The sequence below is a fragment of the Mya arenaria genome, chromosome 7 (assembly GCF_026914265.1).
Source record: "Mya arenaria isolate MELC-2E11 chromosome 7, ASM2691426v1".
NCBI classification, from domain to species: Eukaryota; Metazoa; Mollusca; class Bivalvia; order Myida; family Myidae; genus Mya; species Mya arenaria.
Genome location: NC_069128.1, coordinates 8,468,173 through 8,488,637, shown reverse-complemented (window position 1 = coordinate 8,488,637; position 20,465 = coordinate 8,468,173). Strand labels below are relative to the sequence as shown.

The 20,465-nt window shown below is 33.0% G+C and overlaps 1 protein-coding gene across 5 annotated transcripts; it reads right to left on the bottom strand.

The window, feature by feature from the left end:
• Window positions 1–835: 835 nt before the first annotated feature.
• LOC128241806 (acetylcholine receptor subunit beta-like) lies at window positions 836–20,143 on the bottom strand. 5 transcript variants are annotated; one of them, XM_052958887.1, is made up of 13 exons: window positions 20,041–20,143; window positions 18,008–18,663; window positions 12,775–12,944; window positions 12,422–12,466; window positions 11,065–11,177; window positions 8,026–8,172; window positions 7,796–7,880; window positions 7,474–7,559; window positions 6,983–7,128; window positions 6,348–6,425; window positions 4,908–5,066; window positions 4,660–4,671; window positions 836–2,898 (listed from the first exon to the last, which is right to left on the bottom strand). In XM_052958887.1, exons 2-13 carry the CDS (start codon window positions 18,045–18,047, stop codon window positions 2,606–2,608), a joined length of 1,374 nt encoding a protein of 457 aa, XP_052814847.1. In that variant the 5' UTR covers window positions 18,048–18,663; window positions 20,041–20,143; the 3' UTR covers window positions 836–2,605. The 5 variants fall into 5 exon arrangements, with proteins under 5 accessions (XP_052814847.1, XP_052814846.1, XP_052814848.1 ...); XM_052958886.1 differs by lacking the exon at window positions 20,041–20,143 and adding an exon at window positions 19,344–19,492; XM_052958888.1 differs by lacking the exon at window positions 20,041–20,143 and adding an exon at window positions 19,212–19,300.
• Window positions 20,144–20,465: the final 322 nt, after the last annotated feature.

Genomic DNA, 20,465 nt, shown 5'->3' with positions numbered 1-20,465 from the left:
TTTGCTCGAATTCTTCGTTGACCCGAAGTGTATGTAAAGGATGAATTCTTTCTTATGAAGTAAGCTTTCGCGCTTGGCTAGAATTTCCCGAGACTCGAAGTATTATCGCCGGTCCCTGAAAGTACGAGCCAACAGGGTACGACTGTACAATTGAAAAAAATCAGCTCTAGTATAATATTTTATTTATCACTTACTTAAACTTGATTTTACAAAATAAAACCTAGTTCATAATGATTATCATAAAACAAGTTCCTTTTAAATTCTCGGAACTCAACTTAAGAGACTTAAGATTATTCGAGTAAATGTGGCCCTGTGTAACTATTTAACATGAAAGAGTGATGGAAAAAATCTTCACGTCCACATTTCACTAATGTACATTATAATACTTTGCGTTATATCGTTCAGCGGAGTACCTTTTTCTTAACGAGCTATATATTACAAATTCGTTTTTATTATTGCGTTAATTGAGATTAACTTGAAATATGGATTAGCTTGAAAACAGTTCTAGGGAGCCTCTCTCTAAAAATGGTGATATTCAAATTTGAATTCAAGTTCCTTGTCTTTTTTACTGTGAAATTATTTGAACATATGTTTGTTAGTGAAACATATTGACTTTTCACATAAACATGGATGTATGTATATGTTTTAATTAATTTTAAGGAATTAATAAAGAATGAGGCCCGGCCTCTAGTTGTGTGTAATCCTTATAAGAAATGGGTAGAGGTTGTCTTAGTTTTCTTCCAAAAATATTTTTTTTCTATATTTTGCCCCGGCGAATCGACCATGCCTGTAAGCTTAATTTATGTTGAACGTATCAAATCATTAGATATACACATACAGACATTCACATTTTATTGGCACGGTAACATTTCCTACAACAGACGTACAAAACAACATTACAAGCAATTCGCAAAATCACATGGCAAACGTTTAATATAAGGCAATCTTACTATATAGGGTACAGTTACGTCATATCACATGACAATGAATATACATGATGTCACAACACACTGGAAAATACAAAAAATACAAAACGTCCATGCTATAATTGTCATATTTGTTTCCTACATGTCGTCACAGTATAAGCGTAACTCGCAAATGGCAACAGTACTTGCTGTTTCTAAGAAATATAGTATGTGTGAGCTTAGATACTTCCGTGGAAGCATAAAAATAGTTTTCTACTCAGTTTTGAGTATGACCAGAATGAAGCCTCATTACCATAGATTTAACAAATCTTTTTAAATGTTTTTTTTATGAATGTGTATTGTCTTATTTCAGAAGGCTTCAGAGGGGAGGAAGGTGAAGCTTTATTTTACGGTTTCATCTTCAACACACTATGTAATTGTATTCCTCATTGTGCTACCATGTATTGTGTACTTAATTAATGTGTTCGGTGTTGGTCTTGTAGTTCGGTTTTATTTTGAGAAGCGCAAGTGTTGGATGACAGAGCAGTCAACAATAAAATGAAAAAAAAAACCCGCTGATAAACGCAGTAGGAAAATTGCAAACAAACAGCCAGTTTAGAGGTACGAGGCAAAGGTACATACGACAATTAACTAGAGACACAACTACTTCATGTGTACAAGTATCACACAGGAGTTTAGCAAATTTCTTTTAAAAAATATGGCGTACACTCAAACATCACAAAGACATCGATTACTACGCAAAAGTTTACACGTACTACAGAGTGAAAGTGAATCAGCTTCTCTTAGAACGATGTTTCTAAGTAAAGGTGTCTAAGTAACATATTTAATGTTTGATGAAATAACAAAATAGGACTCGTCGATGATAAAGGCTCGACGATTATAAGAACTCGTCGATCATAAGCACTTGTCGTTGATAAGGACTCGTTTAATGAAATAACAAAATAGGACTCGTCGATGATAAGGACTCGCCGATGATAAGGACTCGTCGATGATCAAATTCTTCTTACGATTTCTAATAATACCGTACAGTCTCACTAATAACTACGTCTAGTCAAGAGTTTATTTTAATATTCTTTCCGAAAAATATGCATAAACTCAGCGAGTAAAGCGAGCAAATATGGTACTTTATGTCTGAATATTTTTAAAACTTAAATGTTCATTGAACTGCAACATATAGCTTTTAATCGCCATGAAAACGGTGTAATCATGATTAAGACTATACAGTAGTATCTTCATGCAAACAAGCATATCAGAGACTCGCCGTTGGCAACTGCTAATAGTTTTATAATGAATGGTATGCATATGTTATCATTCGAATATAAAACATTATTTCAACTACTTAGCAATATTGTAAAGTAGTAGAAAGTTATTTAAAGAAGTAGAAAATCGTATAGCATACTGATGCACGCGTTCCCGAATATTTAATAAAAACACATTTTTAAGCAACGTTCATGCAAGCATAGTAAGCTACGCGAAGTTTCCTGAAATTCTAACTTACACACGCTGACATGACAACTAATATTAATGATAACGAGCACTGCAACCTACAGATATAGCAAAATGGTGTAAATACTGCAAGTCATTATCATAATTTTGGCATAATAACAGTAAACGTTCAATTTAATGATGCCCAAACACAATATTCATATGTTGTCCACCAACACAATAACACGTTCGATTTACTGCTGCCCACCTTTAGCGAGAATCGACAAACAAACCAAGGTTACAGTAAACACTAGAAATACGAACAAATACATGAAGAAGCGATCCAGAATTAGAGCAACCTCCTTCCACGAGAATATTTTGTCCTCAGGGTTTTTGTTTTCTCGATCATCATCTGTCAGCGCCACTTTGCGGCTAGGCGAATTAATCCTTGTTTTGGCATCTTTTACATTATCCAGATCGACCAAAGCAATGCGCGAATCCGAGCCATTAGATGGTTTTACTTTCCCTTTTCTGCAACATCCTTCTCCTACAATAAAATAGGTAGTATGCATACACAGCTTTGTCGTTAATCGTACAGTTTTTTTTAGAAACATTGAGGATACCGCGTATTAGCGAAATAAGCCGATGGTGGGTGAGAAATTGCAAAAAAGGGTTTTCAGGAATATTACTCTAAAGGAACTGTTTTACAGTTGCTAATGAAAGCTGTGTTTTATATTAAATTGTTGCTGACAAGGCGTAAAGATGCACGTTCACTCCCGAATAAGATTTACCACAATTAATACAATTGTTTAAATATACCCAAACAGATGAACACATGTCTAAAACAATGGTTCTTTGTGTTTCCAGCTATCTAATACATGGTTATAATTTTGTTACCAGTTATTTATATTTTCCATAAATGCATGAATAAATAAGTAGTTAACGGTGTATTGCTAAAATGTATGTTTGTCATACGTGTGTAAGAATTGGTTTTTAATAAAAGTGTCACTTTAACTAAAGATCGGAAGTAGTTCCTGAGACAACACAACCACCGAAATATGTACACAATGGTAAGTTTATAAATCATACATTCATTCTGTGAAAGAATATTTTAATGCAGATAAATGGCATACGTATTGCAGACGTTAATAACTGGCTAAGCAACAACCAATCATTAGCCTTTCAGAAGTGTTTTACGCTAATTCATTTAAAATAAATTGTGGAGACAGCTACATGCTGCTATGATTCACTCCCGAGTCCTTTGTTCTGGATTAAAACCGATACAAGTGTTCTGTAGAGGGAATGAGAATGTACCCCTAGTGGGGATCAAATCCATAAGGTAGACTGTTTTATTAGGGTTAACTTGACTTATACTGGACATTGTCATTTTAAACAGTGAACCCCATCAAGGTCGAACACTTTATTACAATGAGACAGAAGCGATGCCAGCAAATATATTAGAGTAGAATGCAATACTACGCCTAGTTTAAAAAAGTGCATACAATAAAACAAATGAATACAATGTGACAAGATCAGCAGCCGTCCGTTAATGGAGATCTTGTTCCAACGAAAAGTCACCAGTTTCAAGGTAAATTATCTAGGGCACTACAATCAGGATCATATTTACTGAACATGCTTAAGATACTTGAAAAAGGACCAAGGGAACACCGTTAAGTTTATTTTCGTATGTTTTTTGTAATTGCCTCATCTTAAAGAGCGAAATATCAAGTATAAGCAAGTGAGTTTGTTTAATGGAATCAGATACTTAAACCAGTTATGCTTATTAGTATTTGTCTTGATAGTACTAAAACTAATGCCGTTGTAATTGAAAGTCCCTCAAATTTAGTTTTGTGTGTGTATGTTTTATGATTGTATGTATACTTATTGTCATCTTTACAAAAAGGAAGGAATCAAAATTGAAAAAATGATGATATGATAATTTCGAAAAATTTGGGCAGAACTATGGCGTACTTAAAAGTTATGACGTAGCAAACAGCAGGATCGAAGAATCTGAGGCGGGGGTTAAGAAAATATCATGAGCAGACAACACAAACATGAGGGAATTGTGCAATGGTGATAGGTTTTGGTCATTGTGTTGCACGTTGAAAGAATTCTACTTAGCACAATTGACATTCGTGCTATCAAAAGTTTGATAAATATCCAGCTATAATTGGCATGCATGTTCATGTGCATAAGCATATAACTTTTTGTTTTCGGTTTAAATACATGTATATTTATTCCTAAAAGATATGAAGCAGTTGTAGCAGATATGTTTTATTAATGTGAAGCAGTTTGCTTTGCCACTTACGCTTTCTTGGTCCTTTTCAAAGTTGTGAAAAGAAAACGACAAATTAATATATTTAGCATACAGAACGTGAAGACAATAATCTATAAGGGTATTGTGGGCCTTCAACGCAAGTGAACCGGTTTTAAACGTTACAATATATAGATATGCGTGAAGTTAGAAACACCATTCATATAAACAAACGTTTAGCTATTTATGTTATTGGATTGTTCCTATATTCAAACAGTTAGCATATTTTAAAACCGGTTTACCTTTCCAGCACGTTATGTTGACCAAGAATATTTTTGTGAACTTCTGCAGCCAATCAGGAGGCGCCTCGTCATCGTCATGGTTGAAGTAAATGTCAAGGACGACAATCGTGAAGATCACCGAGAGCGTGCTCAACATTAGGATTATCGTGAGGTATGTGGCTTAAAAAGATGGCATTATTATCATATTTTGACAGTTTATATATTAGCTCTCCGTATCAGATCAAATAGTTTTGTTGATATATGATTCCACAACGGAAGGATAATTATGAAACATTTGTATGTATCAGATTTTTAGGTCATCTTTATAACAACTACCTTACAAAAGGAAGGAAATATATTCAATGTAATATCGCAAGTACAATATTCAAGTTTAAAATTTGTATTTTGTATTTTAATACTTATGTGAAAAACTACAGTAACAAGCTCAGTAGCCAAAAGTTAAAACATAAACCCCCTTAAATGGCACAGGGTAAACGCCAAAGACAGAGAACACACGAACAATAAAACACAAACAAGAAACATGAAACAACAGCACAAAGCTCAACAAAGAGTACAGTAAATATATACTATATATATGAAACAACAGCACAAAGTTCAACAAACAGTACAGTAAATATATACTATATATATGAAACAACAGCACAAAGCTCAACAAACAGTACAGTAAATATATACTATATATATGAAACAACAGCACAAAGCTGAACAAACAGTACAGTAAATATATACTATATATATGAAACAACAGCACAAAGCTCAACAAACAGCACAGTGAATATATACTATATATATGAAACAACAGCACAAAGCTCAACAAACAGTACAGTGAATATATACTATATATATATGAAACAACAGCACAAAGCTCAACAAACAGCACAGTGAATATATACTATATATACGAAACAACAGCACAAAGCTCAACAATCAGCACAGTGAATATATACTATATATACGAAACAACAGCACAAAGCTCAACAAACAGCACAGTGAATATATACTATATATATGAAACAACAGCACAAAGCTCAACAAACAGCACAGTGAATATATACTACTTTAGTATATAAAAAACTAAGCATATTTATCAAGGATTGTTAGGTATCGCCTTGGAACGGTCAGTAAAATGTAACTTTACCGGGGGGGGGGGGGGGGGGTAAACAAGTTTGTGTGCACAACCTCACTCTTCTCACTCTTATCCCAACAATCCCGAATAAAGAAATAACGTGAATGGTTCAAAATTAAATTTCCATGTGTTTCTTAAGCCCTTCTAGTTTTTGCCATAATTTCGTGGAATTATTTGGAATAGGAACTTTTAGATTTTCTATTTAGACTTTTTTAAAAACATAATACTTACACGTTTAGTCAACTGGGCAAGTAGAAATATATACTATAATATATGGTAGAAATGTATATTTGGAAACAATACCTCAAACTTACACAAAATACTGGCGCTTAGTGATGTCTGTGGAATATTGTCTGTTATAAGTGTCAGGTACACAGCGTAGGCCAACAAAACTGTCAAAGAAAATATTTACATCGATTGGTAAACATGATTACCAGAGATTCATTGTGGTGTTAATGGTTACATAGTATTCTATCGTCATATTCACATTTTGTCGTGTGGGAGTTAATTCTTATCTAAAATGCAGGACCATGTTGAGTGTAGGGACATGTAATTTATATCCCATTCTTTGTATTGTTGTGTACCCTTAAAATGATGTCATGCATATCATTTTCATATTCTTTTCTATGTTATGATTATACATCAACTGTATATTCATGTATTATATGTTATAAATATGTTATGCTCTCCATTGTTGGAGGAATAAAATAATATATCTATTTCATATTTTAAAACCAGCAAAACCACTAGTAAAGACATGTTTATACTTGTTTTGGTTCTCACGGGGTAGAGAGGTACATTGTTCAAAGGACATTGCATAAAATGTGTGGATGTAATTTCGTCTTATTTACGTTCTTAATAGAAAAAGTCATTGATTGTGGTTTTAATTTTTTTATGTTAACTCACAATAAATTACGCATTAAACATCCAAATCAATGGTACGCCTTACCTGTCAAAGACATGCCGACTCGCTCCCCCGACTCAGGTGGCAGTTTGAACACGAACACGATCAAACAGGACATGAGAATCACTGGGAAGATAGTGTTCAAAATGTGATAAAGGGGCCTCCTCCTCAACTTCATGGTGAAATACAGTCTACAAAAGAAAACGAATGATAAAAGTACTAAATGAATCAATGTAGATGCAACTATTAAAACATAGGATCGAACCAATTCTATTTTAAATGAATCAATGTAGATACAACTATTAAAACATAGGATCTATTTCACTATGTTACCACCCACATTCAGACTTATACTAGTAAACAACAGGTCTTATCAATACAATCTCATATATCGTAGTTGAAGACCTCGGTCCAGACCAAAATCATTCTAGGAGTTTGGTCTCATCTTTCAAGGACAGTCCGCCTATCGTAAATGTAGATCTCGGACGGGCCTACACTACTAAATCAGTTGGTATATCTCACCAACACGATCTCACCTGTCGTAAGTGTAGGACTCGGACTTTGACCTTCCGGCGGATTCTGAAGTGTTTGACGTCTCAAGCAACTCCCATTCGCCATTCTCCTAAATAAAGAGTTACTAGTCAGAAACAGTATCGCGGAATAAGTTATTAATTTATCATTTTATAACACAAACGTCAAAAACCACTGGCGCAGTAACTTATAGCGTCATCTAAGATTCTATTAAATGACCTTAAACAACGATTACCAAGGTCACACAAACAATCAACTACAGACATGGCGCTACAAAAAAAATCATCCTAATCGTATCGTATTGAAACAAAGCGCAATCTCACTTACACTAAAGTTGTCCAAAATGAATGGGTCGTCGTCAAATGACAGAGTAATCTCGTTTGAAGTATATGACCATGTTGTCAGAACAATGCTGAAAAAGAACATCTCAAAATATTCAACGGTTGTTTTAGTTAAAAAAAACCCTGTTCTTTGTGTTAAATGTGACAATATCACAATCTTAAAAAAAATAATCAAATCTTTAGAAGGATATCTTATATAAGAATAAAATGAAGTACCTGCATGTCTGCGTATCAAGTGGGTAGTAGGTGATATCCGCCTCACAACTCGTTTCGAACACGCCCCCTGGTGTCCACCTAGCGGTGCCTGCGGAATTCAGTCGGACCAGAGTGTTGACGTCGCTGAACACTTCAAGATCATTTACGCTAAATGACAAAATATTAGATAATAATTAATCAGAAGAATGGCTTAAAAAGTCAATCGATTAAACAATAATATAATCATATCAATAAAATTCCCCACATAGAATGCAAAGGTTTGCATAATAATATGAATTGTCAAAAGTCATGATTATAGATTGTACATACAGGTATTTGTATGCCTGGACTGATCGCTGATTTATTCAGGCTGCCCTCCCAAAACAGTTTAAGTGCCTTTAACAATACAAAAGGAAGGTCAAAAAATGAAATGTTTGAACAGTTACGTTATATTAAATTTTGAAGTACAATCTTTTTCAAAAGTAAAACGTTCATCTATTGTGAACAATTATGGTGTAATCAACAGTTGAGCAATTTCAGTGTAAATATATTATAGAAGAAGTGTCTTGAAATTTTTTATGGAAAATGCCTTTGACGATATGTATACATTGTTATGATATAATTTTACATAATATCAAGTTAGCAACGAATTCTGGCTTCTTGAGTACAATTTATTCGTCAAATTAATATATATATTTATATTCAATAAAATATGGAAACGCCTGAAACCATTTCTAATCTTGAAGCATTTCTGATTAAACCAAAAATGCAAATACTTTTTAAAACAAACCAACACAAATATATAGTTGCAATGAGTATTGGCAAAACATTTTCTCTTTTTGGACAAGATGGACCATATATAGATATAAATGTATTCATTATTTCTGGAATGGTTAACCTTTAGGCTATTTTTAATTTCGAAGTAAAAAATAATAAAAGGTTTGAAGACAGTTAGTATTGATAAGCAAGATAAACTAAAATAATTGCATAATAAAGTCGCAAAAACACTCAAAAGAAAACACAACAACATATTTACATAACCAATACCTCTGATAGAACCTTCTATTGTAAAATTTGCTAAGCTCTAAAGTAAGGTTAATAAATTGCAATAACGACATTGTTTGTGTTACATACATGAAGGTAGAACTTTATAGGAATTAAGATTTACTGGTTCTATGTAACAATACAATTTAAATGCGCTACAGTAACACTGAATACAACACGAATTACTAAGCCTGGTGTCAAAGATTGTTTCAGTTATCAAGCAATGTTACAGTTAATTACAAATTACAGGTCATTGCTTTTTAATTGAGCAGATCTATTAAAATGTTAAAATAAAGTTTGCATGCAATATATGTAAGCTGATACTATGCGTACAATAAATACATATTACCTTTATCAAATGCTAAATGCAAATGCTCTTGTGTATTTTTGAATGACCCTCCAATATGATCGTATACGATACCAGTAAAAACTTCGTATTTCATTATCATAAATCTGTCATAATGATTTTGTACTAAGACTTCACGAGTTTATGAATTCCTTTTAATAACATACGATTAGAGACTTACTTCAATTGTTTTAATGCGTTTGACAATAACAATTTTCAAATGTTTTTTTATCACAAATTTTCAAATTTTGAAATATGAAGTCATCAGCGGTCAAACTCGTACGACTGGCTATGCGTTCTCACAATCTACAGAGTTTAGAGGTAGCTGGTATTGCTATGTAAGCGTTAGGAAGTTACATTGTATTAATATACATGTAATACCTATTTTCAATCACAATTGTCGGTCTCCATGCATATTCCTCAGACGTGAATATGAATTGAATGTTAGAATATGTGGTATTGAGATCCCAAGCAAGCCTTTTGTCACCCCATTGCTTAAAGGCAAAGGTGATCAGACGTTAAAGAGATTGTATTTGATTTTATATCAAAAGATAATAGTCAATCATACATGCACAAGGTTGATGCTTATACTTGAAACGCATCTCGTGAGACTCTGAAGAAACCTTTTTTAGATGGACAAAAAGCTGTGATCATATATTAATAGAGATCGAATCTGGATGAATTGATTTAAGAGCATATTTGACTGTTTGATCTATCTCAACATCTTATTGTTTAAGTAACCATCGAAACTCCAGTGTTGATGCATTTCAAGTCACAAAATTTTATATACACACGGAAATGGTTATGACTAAAACAGATTATGTATCAATTCTATTTATGCATATCAAAGGACATATTGGGCGTATATGTATATTCTCGTATATGTAAACCATGACTAAAGAAACCTGTCGTTTTGGGGAACCTATGGTTCATACTATTTATTTCGGCACTCTGGAGTCCGTTTCCTTGGCAGAAACCAGTACTGTGTCCTTTTTGAGAGACCATGAGATAGTACCCCTTGCAGCGATCGAACCCACAACCTCTTGGGACAGAGGCGGACATCTATTCCACTAGACCAATAAGATCCTAGAGATCTTTTGAAATAGGTTTATTGTTTAAATACCCATACTGCGTACTGGCATATCTCTTTTCCTAAATAGGTATTAATACTGGGTATGAGAAAAATCTTCTTTGCATGTATAAATATTTATAATGGGTTATGGCAATTAATTCGTTATATATGAATAGTTGCAATGGGTATTGGCAAAACTTTTCTTTTTTGACATACTGGACCATATCTTTATTACTTCTGGAATACTTCACCTTCAGTTTATGTGTAAGTACACATTATTATTTTTTAAAAACAGTATACAAGCAAGATAACCTAAAACAATTGCATAAGAAAGTCGCAACACATTTACATTACCAAAAGCCATTACGATAATATAAACATTTACACAAGCTTACTTTTTGAGCTATAACTATTATTTCTGAACCCCAAAGCCACCAAGATGTGCAAGAACAGAAATGAACAAACGAGCACAAGATATTAAAAGTGTGACACCAAAAGCGGCCTGAAAGGTGCAAGAACGCTCTGTATGCAAGCAGAATTGTACACAATCACATGAACGACAAACTACACAATTATCTTTCCACCGTTACTATTTTACCTATTTTCAATTACGAGTTTAGGAGCCCAGGCGTATTTTTCGGTAGTGAACAAAAATCGGAGATTGTCATAACTGCTATTTGTATTCCACTCAAGTCGATTGTCAGGCCACGTCTTTACATACAACGAAAGCAATTATCATTTTTTAAATATCAGTAACAGACTCGACAACGAGCATTCAACAAAATCATATAACATCGCTCAGCAAAAATATTTTCCGCTGAAAAATGTCGTATACCTATATTTAAAGAATGTCGTAATATCTAGAAAATACTGAACACATCAACCTTTTTCAACATTTTTTTAACATAAAATTACTAACTTAAATATAGTTTAATTTAAATTTTCTATGACCCATTTAGAAAATTTACTTGAATTAGAAATGACTTAAGATGTTTAATAAATAACTACATGAATATCCTTCTGAATTCTCTTTGATCGAACAGGCCACGGTTTTTAGCCAAAATCGATTTCATATTTAAAACGCACTCCATTGTATTATATCGATCATGATGAAAATTGTAGTCAAATGTATAGAACATGTGTAAATATAATTAAAATCAATGAATTTTGAAATCAGACTTTCATTCAAAATAGCAAAATAACTCTCTTGGAATATTGGCGAGGACAGCAAAATAAAATCGCTCTCGCTTATAAATATCCCTTTTAAATTATCAACTGATTAAACTTCAAAGTACACCAATTACTTTCGGTTCATTATAATAAGGGAACCCAGAACAATATATATATTTTTCAGATTATTTCTACCATAAAACATAGGAATCCCCCGGTGCCCATGTTTCTAAAAAGTTTCTAAAAGCATGCGTCCATTGGCTGTATTATGGCTTGACCCAGTCACGACTTGAAGATAGTTATAAGATAGAATTGACTTCTGATATCAATCACATCTAGATAGGAACGAAATAAACCAGACCGATATAATAGTAAATCCTGGTGCTTAACTCTTGCTCTGACCGAAAAGACCTCCTGTCCAGTGTAAAGCACCGATAAATACGAGACAGTTTTTGCGGGTTTAAACCAGTTGCGTTTCCTAGAGCTGAACGCCAAGCAAGAGATTCACTAGCATCAGTTATAAAAGTATGCTATATTACGTGGTCTGGGAACGAGCCAGGGACCTATGTTCCCAGTTATAACTAAGCTTTCGACGCGGTGGCACCTGTTTGAATGCTACTTGAATAGAAATAATTATAACATGATGTACACTGGCCTTGTAGAGGTCAAATACTCAATATGTTCTGGTAAATCTATACAATGTTCGAGGTTAAAAACACACATATTAATTTAATAATTTCACGATCTAGAACAAGAAGTTAGCATATTGATAAGTAATAGCTTACAAGTTGAAAGAATCTGGAAGTTGAAAGTGTCTGTGCCTTGATGTCCTAAAAATCAAATAGAGAAATAAAATAACAATTGAAAATATGATTTCTTGCAGATAATATTTATGATATTACACAATGAGTTTCAATATTATAGTGTTATGGATTGATTCGTTCAGAATATATGCATCCGATATCTTTTAAAATATCAATCAGTAATATTGTCTAAATAAGATTTCATTTTATCTTAATTATAACATACGAACACCGACAACGACATAATTACTCGGACAATACTATGACTTTTTCGATAATCAGGTTCATAGGTACATACCAAATTATTGAGGGTGAACAGATTGATAGTCACTTACCAAAGAATTGATGGTGATCAGGTTCATAGACACTGTCACCGGGACCTGTTCCATGGGTCTCTGGAGAACCTCATATCCTGTGAACAAAGATGTCCGCAGCGCTGTCTCCAGGTCCGTACTGTACGAGGGAGCGATACCCACACCGACTTGGGCGGTCACAAGCACCATCCCTGTTACAAAGAGGGAAAAACACGTGTTATTGCTTTTGTTAAGTGCTTCTCTTGTTTTCGTTAAGCACAGTGCTCTGGACAGCGTTAAAAATTTACACATCTATATATATCTATATATCTATAGCAACGCTATAAACGAGAAAAGTGCAAATAATACAATGAAAACTACAGAGTCAGACCCTTCAGTCAAAAATTCTGTTTTAAGCCATAATTGTAAAACTATACAGCAACGTCATTAGGACATGTATAATAAACAAATGGCATGTATTCAGACACAAATACATAAACATCTTGAAATAACTTTCAATGTACAGTCTGTTTAATTCTAACAGTCATATACACGGTATACAAACCACGTGGTTAAAACATCATATGTAAACTTAAAGTTTTTATGAAATACTTGAAATGGCTTTCTCAGTTTAGATTATTAGTTTAACTTTATTATTCATTGTTTTTAAGTTGATTTTGTCTACGACGAGGCTGGTGTTATGAATTTTTAAATGTTTAGAAACTGTTGGGAGAAGTCTGAGGTTGTTAACACATTAAATCCCCAGTAAACTAGTTTCCGAGTGAACACCTTTTTAAACCGGACATTCCAAGGCAGTAATCCTATTTTAATGCATGCATAGTCTGTTTGATTTAGTGTTGTTTGTCTTTTTTCAGTGTCTTTTGGTGCCTATAAACAGTGTTGTACCTAAAGTTAGACTGTTGGGACAGTATTTAATAATGATCTTATCCTTATATTTCGACATGTCTCAGTGATTGTATTCAGCCATTTAGTCAGCTTAATATACAGGCCAATCAAAACACATAGTTTCTAATCTTAAATTTAAGTTCAATCTAAGTTGTTTATTGTATACGACCCATGGACTTTAGTTTTCATAGTATCATGTAAACGTGTTGTGGAAATTTAAAGCCGTTTACTAATGGTTTGCACTCATTATCCCCGAGCTAGCACATTGCAAAAACATTTTAAGATTACGTGATAGACATTATGGTAATAGTAAGATGACATATTAAAGTAAATTCTTAATGAATAAGAATGGGTCGAGTGAGTCTAGCGATCGAGCTTTTCCTTAACATTAGGATTTTGACTTAATATACAATCATATTGGCTGATACATTAACAACGCAAAATTTGACGCAGGGAATGTGTGTATTGGATGAGTGGCAGAAGGCGGGCCTTTAAACACTTGCGAAAGGTGAAATTCTTAATGGCTAAGTCTAGTACTTAATGGTTACCTATTTGCAATTTCATTGGCTTAAAATTTAGGTTTTATTCTAAGTGTACGTACACACACCTTTCGCACACAATATCCAATATTTCAGGCATGATTTTGATTGATTTGAACTAAAATGCTTCGATAAGCGTATACTTTCAAGTTCATAATATAAAATAGTCAATATATCCAATACGTATGAATTCGAAATGAATAGGCCTTCTCACGGTGTCTAAATGATGTCATTACAAATTCTACTTGATGTATGAAAAGAAAAATATGAATAGAATCAATCAGAATAAATAATCATCTCCTTAATTCTCCTGCTAAGCGTTCTAATAATAAAGTTAACTTTTGTGCCTCAGCAATTAAAATCGGATGACAGTAATAGCGGTGTTAACAAAATACACTTCATAAAGCTATTGTTAAAATACAATAAATTGAACTTGCCATAATAATTCAAACTGAATGATATATCCTATTTCAGTGACTGCCATCAAAATATTACATTACCAAGCTTTCTTTAGCCGTTCTTACATTAAAGCACAATATATATATTTCATAGCTTACAAAAAGACTAAAAACAGGATAACTCTAGTTTTTTTGTTGATAAGCAAAATTAACCCTGGTAATGTTGTTTTTTTTGCACTCAGCAACTTAAGTATCAATTAGCAGACCCTATCATACCGACAAGTTCAATGATAATGAGGATTAATTGAGCTTTGATCTTATTTTATCTCCGCCTTTGGGACGACCCATTATGCGGGCAAATAATTAATGTATCAATTGAAACTATTTACGTGTAGCATGGAAGCAATGAGAAAGAACGCTTAGAACATTGAACAACTTGATTAATTTTCGATACTGGTGTCCGAGATTCAATCATTTTACAACAATATTATCGGCAGAGTAATAGAAACATGAACAAATTGTGTTTCCGAAATGAACTCAGAAGCACACGGCGTAAATCTGAGGCTCGATTATAATGCTAGATCGCTCTTTCGGCTAACAAACTACGTTTGGAACATCAATTACTACTAACATTATCATTTTGTATTTAATTTTAATTACAATAACTGTCGTTATTTCCGTCCGCCATTAAAGAATGTAAGTTGAATGTTTGAGGACAAGTTCAAAATATAAATGATAATTTCTAGTAATAAGATGTCTCGAGGAAGCAACTGGGACATCCGTATTCATTCTTTGCACTCGCAACAACTGTTCCTCTGCGAAGATGTTGTCAACTCGCAGATGATTTGTTTGATTCTGAAAAGTGCCTTTTTATTTGCATAATGTAGTGGATATCTACAACTTCTAACTGACAAGAGCCGTTCAGTCGCAGCAAGTCACAGAAGATTCAACGATCGGTCATAACCAGTTTCAAGCCTATCTGTGATGCATGTTTGCCGATAATTATTTATCAATCACTGACAAATTGCAAAACCTTAAATCACTGAATACACGACGAGTATATCCTTATTTTGAGTGTTTGCATCGGTTGCATTGCTCGCCAGTCTTTGAAATCAGTCGGGAAGAGATCGAATCGCGATCGCTATGTATATATGTTTTGTATATGACCTCGTTAGCCATGTTTATGGTATGAGTTAATAAACGGTGTTTGACCTGACTTCACTTGCCAATATAGGTGTATCAGATTTTTAAAAACGCAAGTACTGTAAAATGGCTTTTCTCAACGAAGATCTTACTTCGCCAATTGGTACAACACACAAAGACTGCACATATTTTCGTCGAAGAAAATAGCATACACAAGTTAAAGATGGATATCTCCATATAATTATGTTAATTTCTGTATTGCTCTTATATTTATTGAAAAAGTGAATTGTCTTTTACAACAATACGTAACACTTATTCATTCTCATTAAATTCTCGTTATAAATCATCACAATGTTAATTATGCAATTATATAGTTTCTGTCAATACAGGACTCGTACAAACAATAATCTTTGAAAGGAGAGATTACTGACGCCACTTATAGTCAAATGACTGGCTAATCGACCTATTGAAAGAACGGCCGGCATATTTAAGGTTATAAATATTTGGCTTCGGCTAGCCTATGAATTTATCTTTACTTTTAGTAAGTGTTGATTACAGGAAAACTATTCGTATTTAAATGAAACTACCTGGGTCGCGTGAACGTTTTGACACCATTTTCAAAACAGCAATGTTAATCTGAATAAAGTGAATTCATAATCTACAGCAAATAAATGCTACAAAACGTCATACATATTCAAATTAATGGACATAAATATTGCCATTCTTTTGTCATATTTTTCGTTGCACTTTAAGTATTTTTAAGATAATGAATAACTATAAAAACAATGCATACAAAAATAATATTAAAATCCCCCCATAAGAAATCTATATCTAACAATATATAGTCTCTTATACAGAGTTCATGTTACTTATAAAACGGACAAATCCTCTAGTTTAAGAACTGTTAGAAGTGTTATTGGAAAGCAACGGAAAAGCTACTGTGTACCGTGAACAATTTGAATCAGAAATGTATTGCTTCTGCTGAAGGATGTAAAATTGTTGATTTCAAATCAGAGCACAAAAATCGGAAATGATGGTCTAATTCTAAAACAGAAGTATTTTGATGTTTGAAAAATCGTACATAAAAAGGTACGCGAACATCATACTATTTTCTTTTATGATTTCGGTTAAGTAGCATGTGTAGTTGTGGTCACAGACTATAAGTATCTTCCATAGCCGCTTGTGTAAGATAGGTTCATTCCGACCCGAGCGTAGGGTACACCATGCGCGAGGGTCGAGATGAACCTATCTTACACAAGCGGCTATGGTAGATGCTTTTTCTCCCACCTCATTTAAACAAAATTAAGTAAAAATGTATTTTTTTGCTGGAACTCTTTTGTTCTTAGTGATAATAATTGCGTATGGATATCCGCGTAGTGATCCAGTTAATGTTAATAGTCAAATCGGTATTTTTAAATAGTTCTAAGGAGAATGAAGCATTATTTCTTGAATGGTGCGTGAAAACTGTTTTATGGTGACATTTGAAGCGAGCAATTATTAATCAGCATTCTAAATATTACCATAAGACAAGATTTCCTTGATGCTACTGACGACAGTCTTCAACAAGGGAGGTAATTTCAATGTGGTGACCATCAAAAAGGAGTTCAATACGGGCATTTTATCTTCGCCCGTGGGCAAGATAAGAATATCTAGCATGGTTAAATTATTGGATCTACTTATCTGAGGTGGGAGAATATTCTATCTTCACCCATGCCTGCAATACTCGCTAAATTATCGCTATCAGTGTTCACTCCGCATAATAAATCACGTCTTTTACCGGAATTCAGCGAAAACCCTCTGTAAATTATTGTTAAAAGATTGAAATATAGATATCTCGAAAAAAAGCAAGTTTGTTTTAATTTACATTCATAGCGTTTTTTTTTCAATAAACTGCTTGCTGATGAATTCTTTTGTTAAACACGATTATCTTAGCTCTTTTAGTAAATAAATGTATAGATTTGCAGTTTTTAATTTGTATAGAACCGCTCTACTAATAGTAAAATTTATCTTTTAATGGAAAACACTCGCCATATTTATTTTTCCTATTGGCCATTACTGATCATTAGAGCAAATAATAAGTCACTAAAGAATAGCACGCCAAGCAAATGCTAAACGAAATCATTGCAGTATTCTAAATTAAACAGATGAAACAAGAATACGCACTATTGCAATATTGTTTTCAAAAATCTAAACGAAATGCTACTATTACAAAATCTATATTGAAATGAATAAACATTGCATTATAAATGTTTAAGAATAACAAGGATAATACTTAAACGTTTTTCTTACCTATAACAGTAACTATTTTCAACATCTTTAATATGGGCATCTGTTTGGCTGGGTTTAAATCCTCGTTTCCCTGTTGTCGTTTTCAATTACTCTCTGCCAACCAGTATCTATTGGTTGTATTTTACATTTTTGTTGAACGATTCATACCCCGATATTTAGTTACACTTTGGGACACAATGTTATCTTAAGAATAATCCGTTTGTCTTCTTCTTTCAAGAATATTGTTTCAGTTTGACAAGTGTAAACCGTTGAATAACATCGTAGCGGCCACACTTTTAACATCTATTTGTTCTAGTCTCCGACCGTGTACATTCTTTTTAAACGCGACAATTTTATGAACTCACAATTAAGCTCAAACTCAAGAGGTTCGTCTTCGCGTAACGTTGTGTGATAATGAGATTATATTGAAAGCGTACTCATATTATCTCAACTGTTTTGCTACAAATCTAATAATTGAATCGTCTTTTATCTCCGTGTCTCTCTCAATCAATGCATTCGGCAATTTGTTCTCAATAGCTTCAACACATATTCTTTCATTTTTCGACAGTTGAATAGAGTTCCAATATACTATCCATTATTTGCTCACTTTTGTAGTGATCGTTCTTTTAATTACAAATAATTGTCCCACTTTTCTACTTTTGTTGATTTGGTTTGACCTACAAGTTAATGTAAACTCACTTATATTGAATAGGTACAAGTTTTTTTACTATTTATGGAACCATTGTTTGTAAATATCAACATCTCTAGAACCACGATGAGAAAATATCCAATTAATAAAAAGAACATCAGACTTTTCTTAAATGTTTAAAGACAAATATATATTTCACCACTCTCAGACGTTCACCAGCGGTGAGTCTATGCTCCGGACCCTAACAATCCAAAAACATTGTCCAGCTCCGGACCTAAATAACCTTAAATGTTACCTAGCGATTATTGTAAATTATCGGTTTTAACAATAGTGAGCACTTATTAAAAATCGAAACAATAACATTTTTTAAATGATTGGTCTGTTTTTAACAATGCTAATAGCCGTATTTTGATTGCAAACAAGATAACGCCGCTGCGACATGTAACTTTTCTAATAGAACAAAAATAAAACAATACAAATTTAAAGTTAAACATTTTTTATTCTGTTTTTTTTTTTCGTTTTATAATTTTAATCGTGTTATAATTGGTATCATTATATTTGAATTAGAAATCATACCTCAGGAACACTTATTGAATTGAAGATGTTATTTACAGTATCAAACTAGCTGTGTTTATTGTTACCAGTAAAATATTGTTTCTAAATTAATTGTATTACTGTTTATACTAAATATATTTGCTAAACGTTTACCTTCCAAATAATTATAAGATCTATTTATTCATCAATAGTCCGTCTGGCTTTTTGCCTTCATAACACTTGTAGCTTTACATCGCATTAAAACGCTTATCACGATTTGCTTGTGTAACACATTGAAAACATGAAACTAAATACGCTATCAACTAAATCATTTTTCAAAACTGACTTCCTTTCACAATACAGATTTAATGATTTTATTTTTAAATCTCTTCAGACGTATAATTGCCATCGATTTTTAAGTATGAATAAAAGCTCTATTTACTTCAAATTATTTACTTGTTATGAAAAGGTAAGTTCATATCAGTTCACTATCCCGTATACCAAATTTAGATATTAATAAAACATTGAAACGTTAAACATGTTGATAAAGCTTTACATGTCGAGGCTTTGATAATTAGAAGAGATATTAAATGTATCGTTGAATGCACTTGCAAGTTAAAATCAACCTCTAAAACTAAACTTCAAAACCAATTAGACCTAAAATGTTATTTCTGTGTTTAGAGCAACGGTTTTACATATGTCAAGAAGGTCTAAACAGCTATGGTTTTGACGTCATGTCGGGGGTTCGATATTTAGCATGGGCCTGTCCGATGCGCAGAAATATAATTATATATTGGCCATACCCAAGTCTCATCATGATAAACATAAGTGCCCAAGTCCCGAGGCATAACCCATTTCATAGACAATGTACCTGCTCGTGTTGATTGTGTTTTTTTCTTTCTCTTTCACAAGTCCGTAAATGTTTTTACTTGTTATAAAAGTATTCTGTTTAATCAAACAACATAAAATATGTTTTGATTTTCTTTACAAGTCATTGTGTATACATTTAATTAAATCCAATAGATTTCAACAATGTCATATTTTCTTAAAAGATGTTCCGTCTGTTTCATAATAGTTTTTTATAAACACAAACTGGTCCACGGTATGTTAGGATGGGCTGTATGCAGTCTGACTGCAAAGAAACAAAGTATGGTAAATAAAGAATAATACTGAATTGGATTTACAAAGACATGAACACTCGAAATTCTAAAATGTAATATAGCCTGAGTTTCAGTCGATGAAAATATTGACTCAAACCTACGGTTGGAGCAAGCGGTAAATTTAAAATGGTAGAAT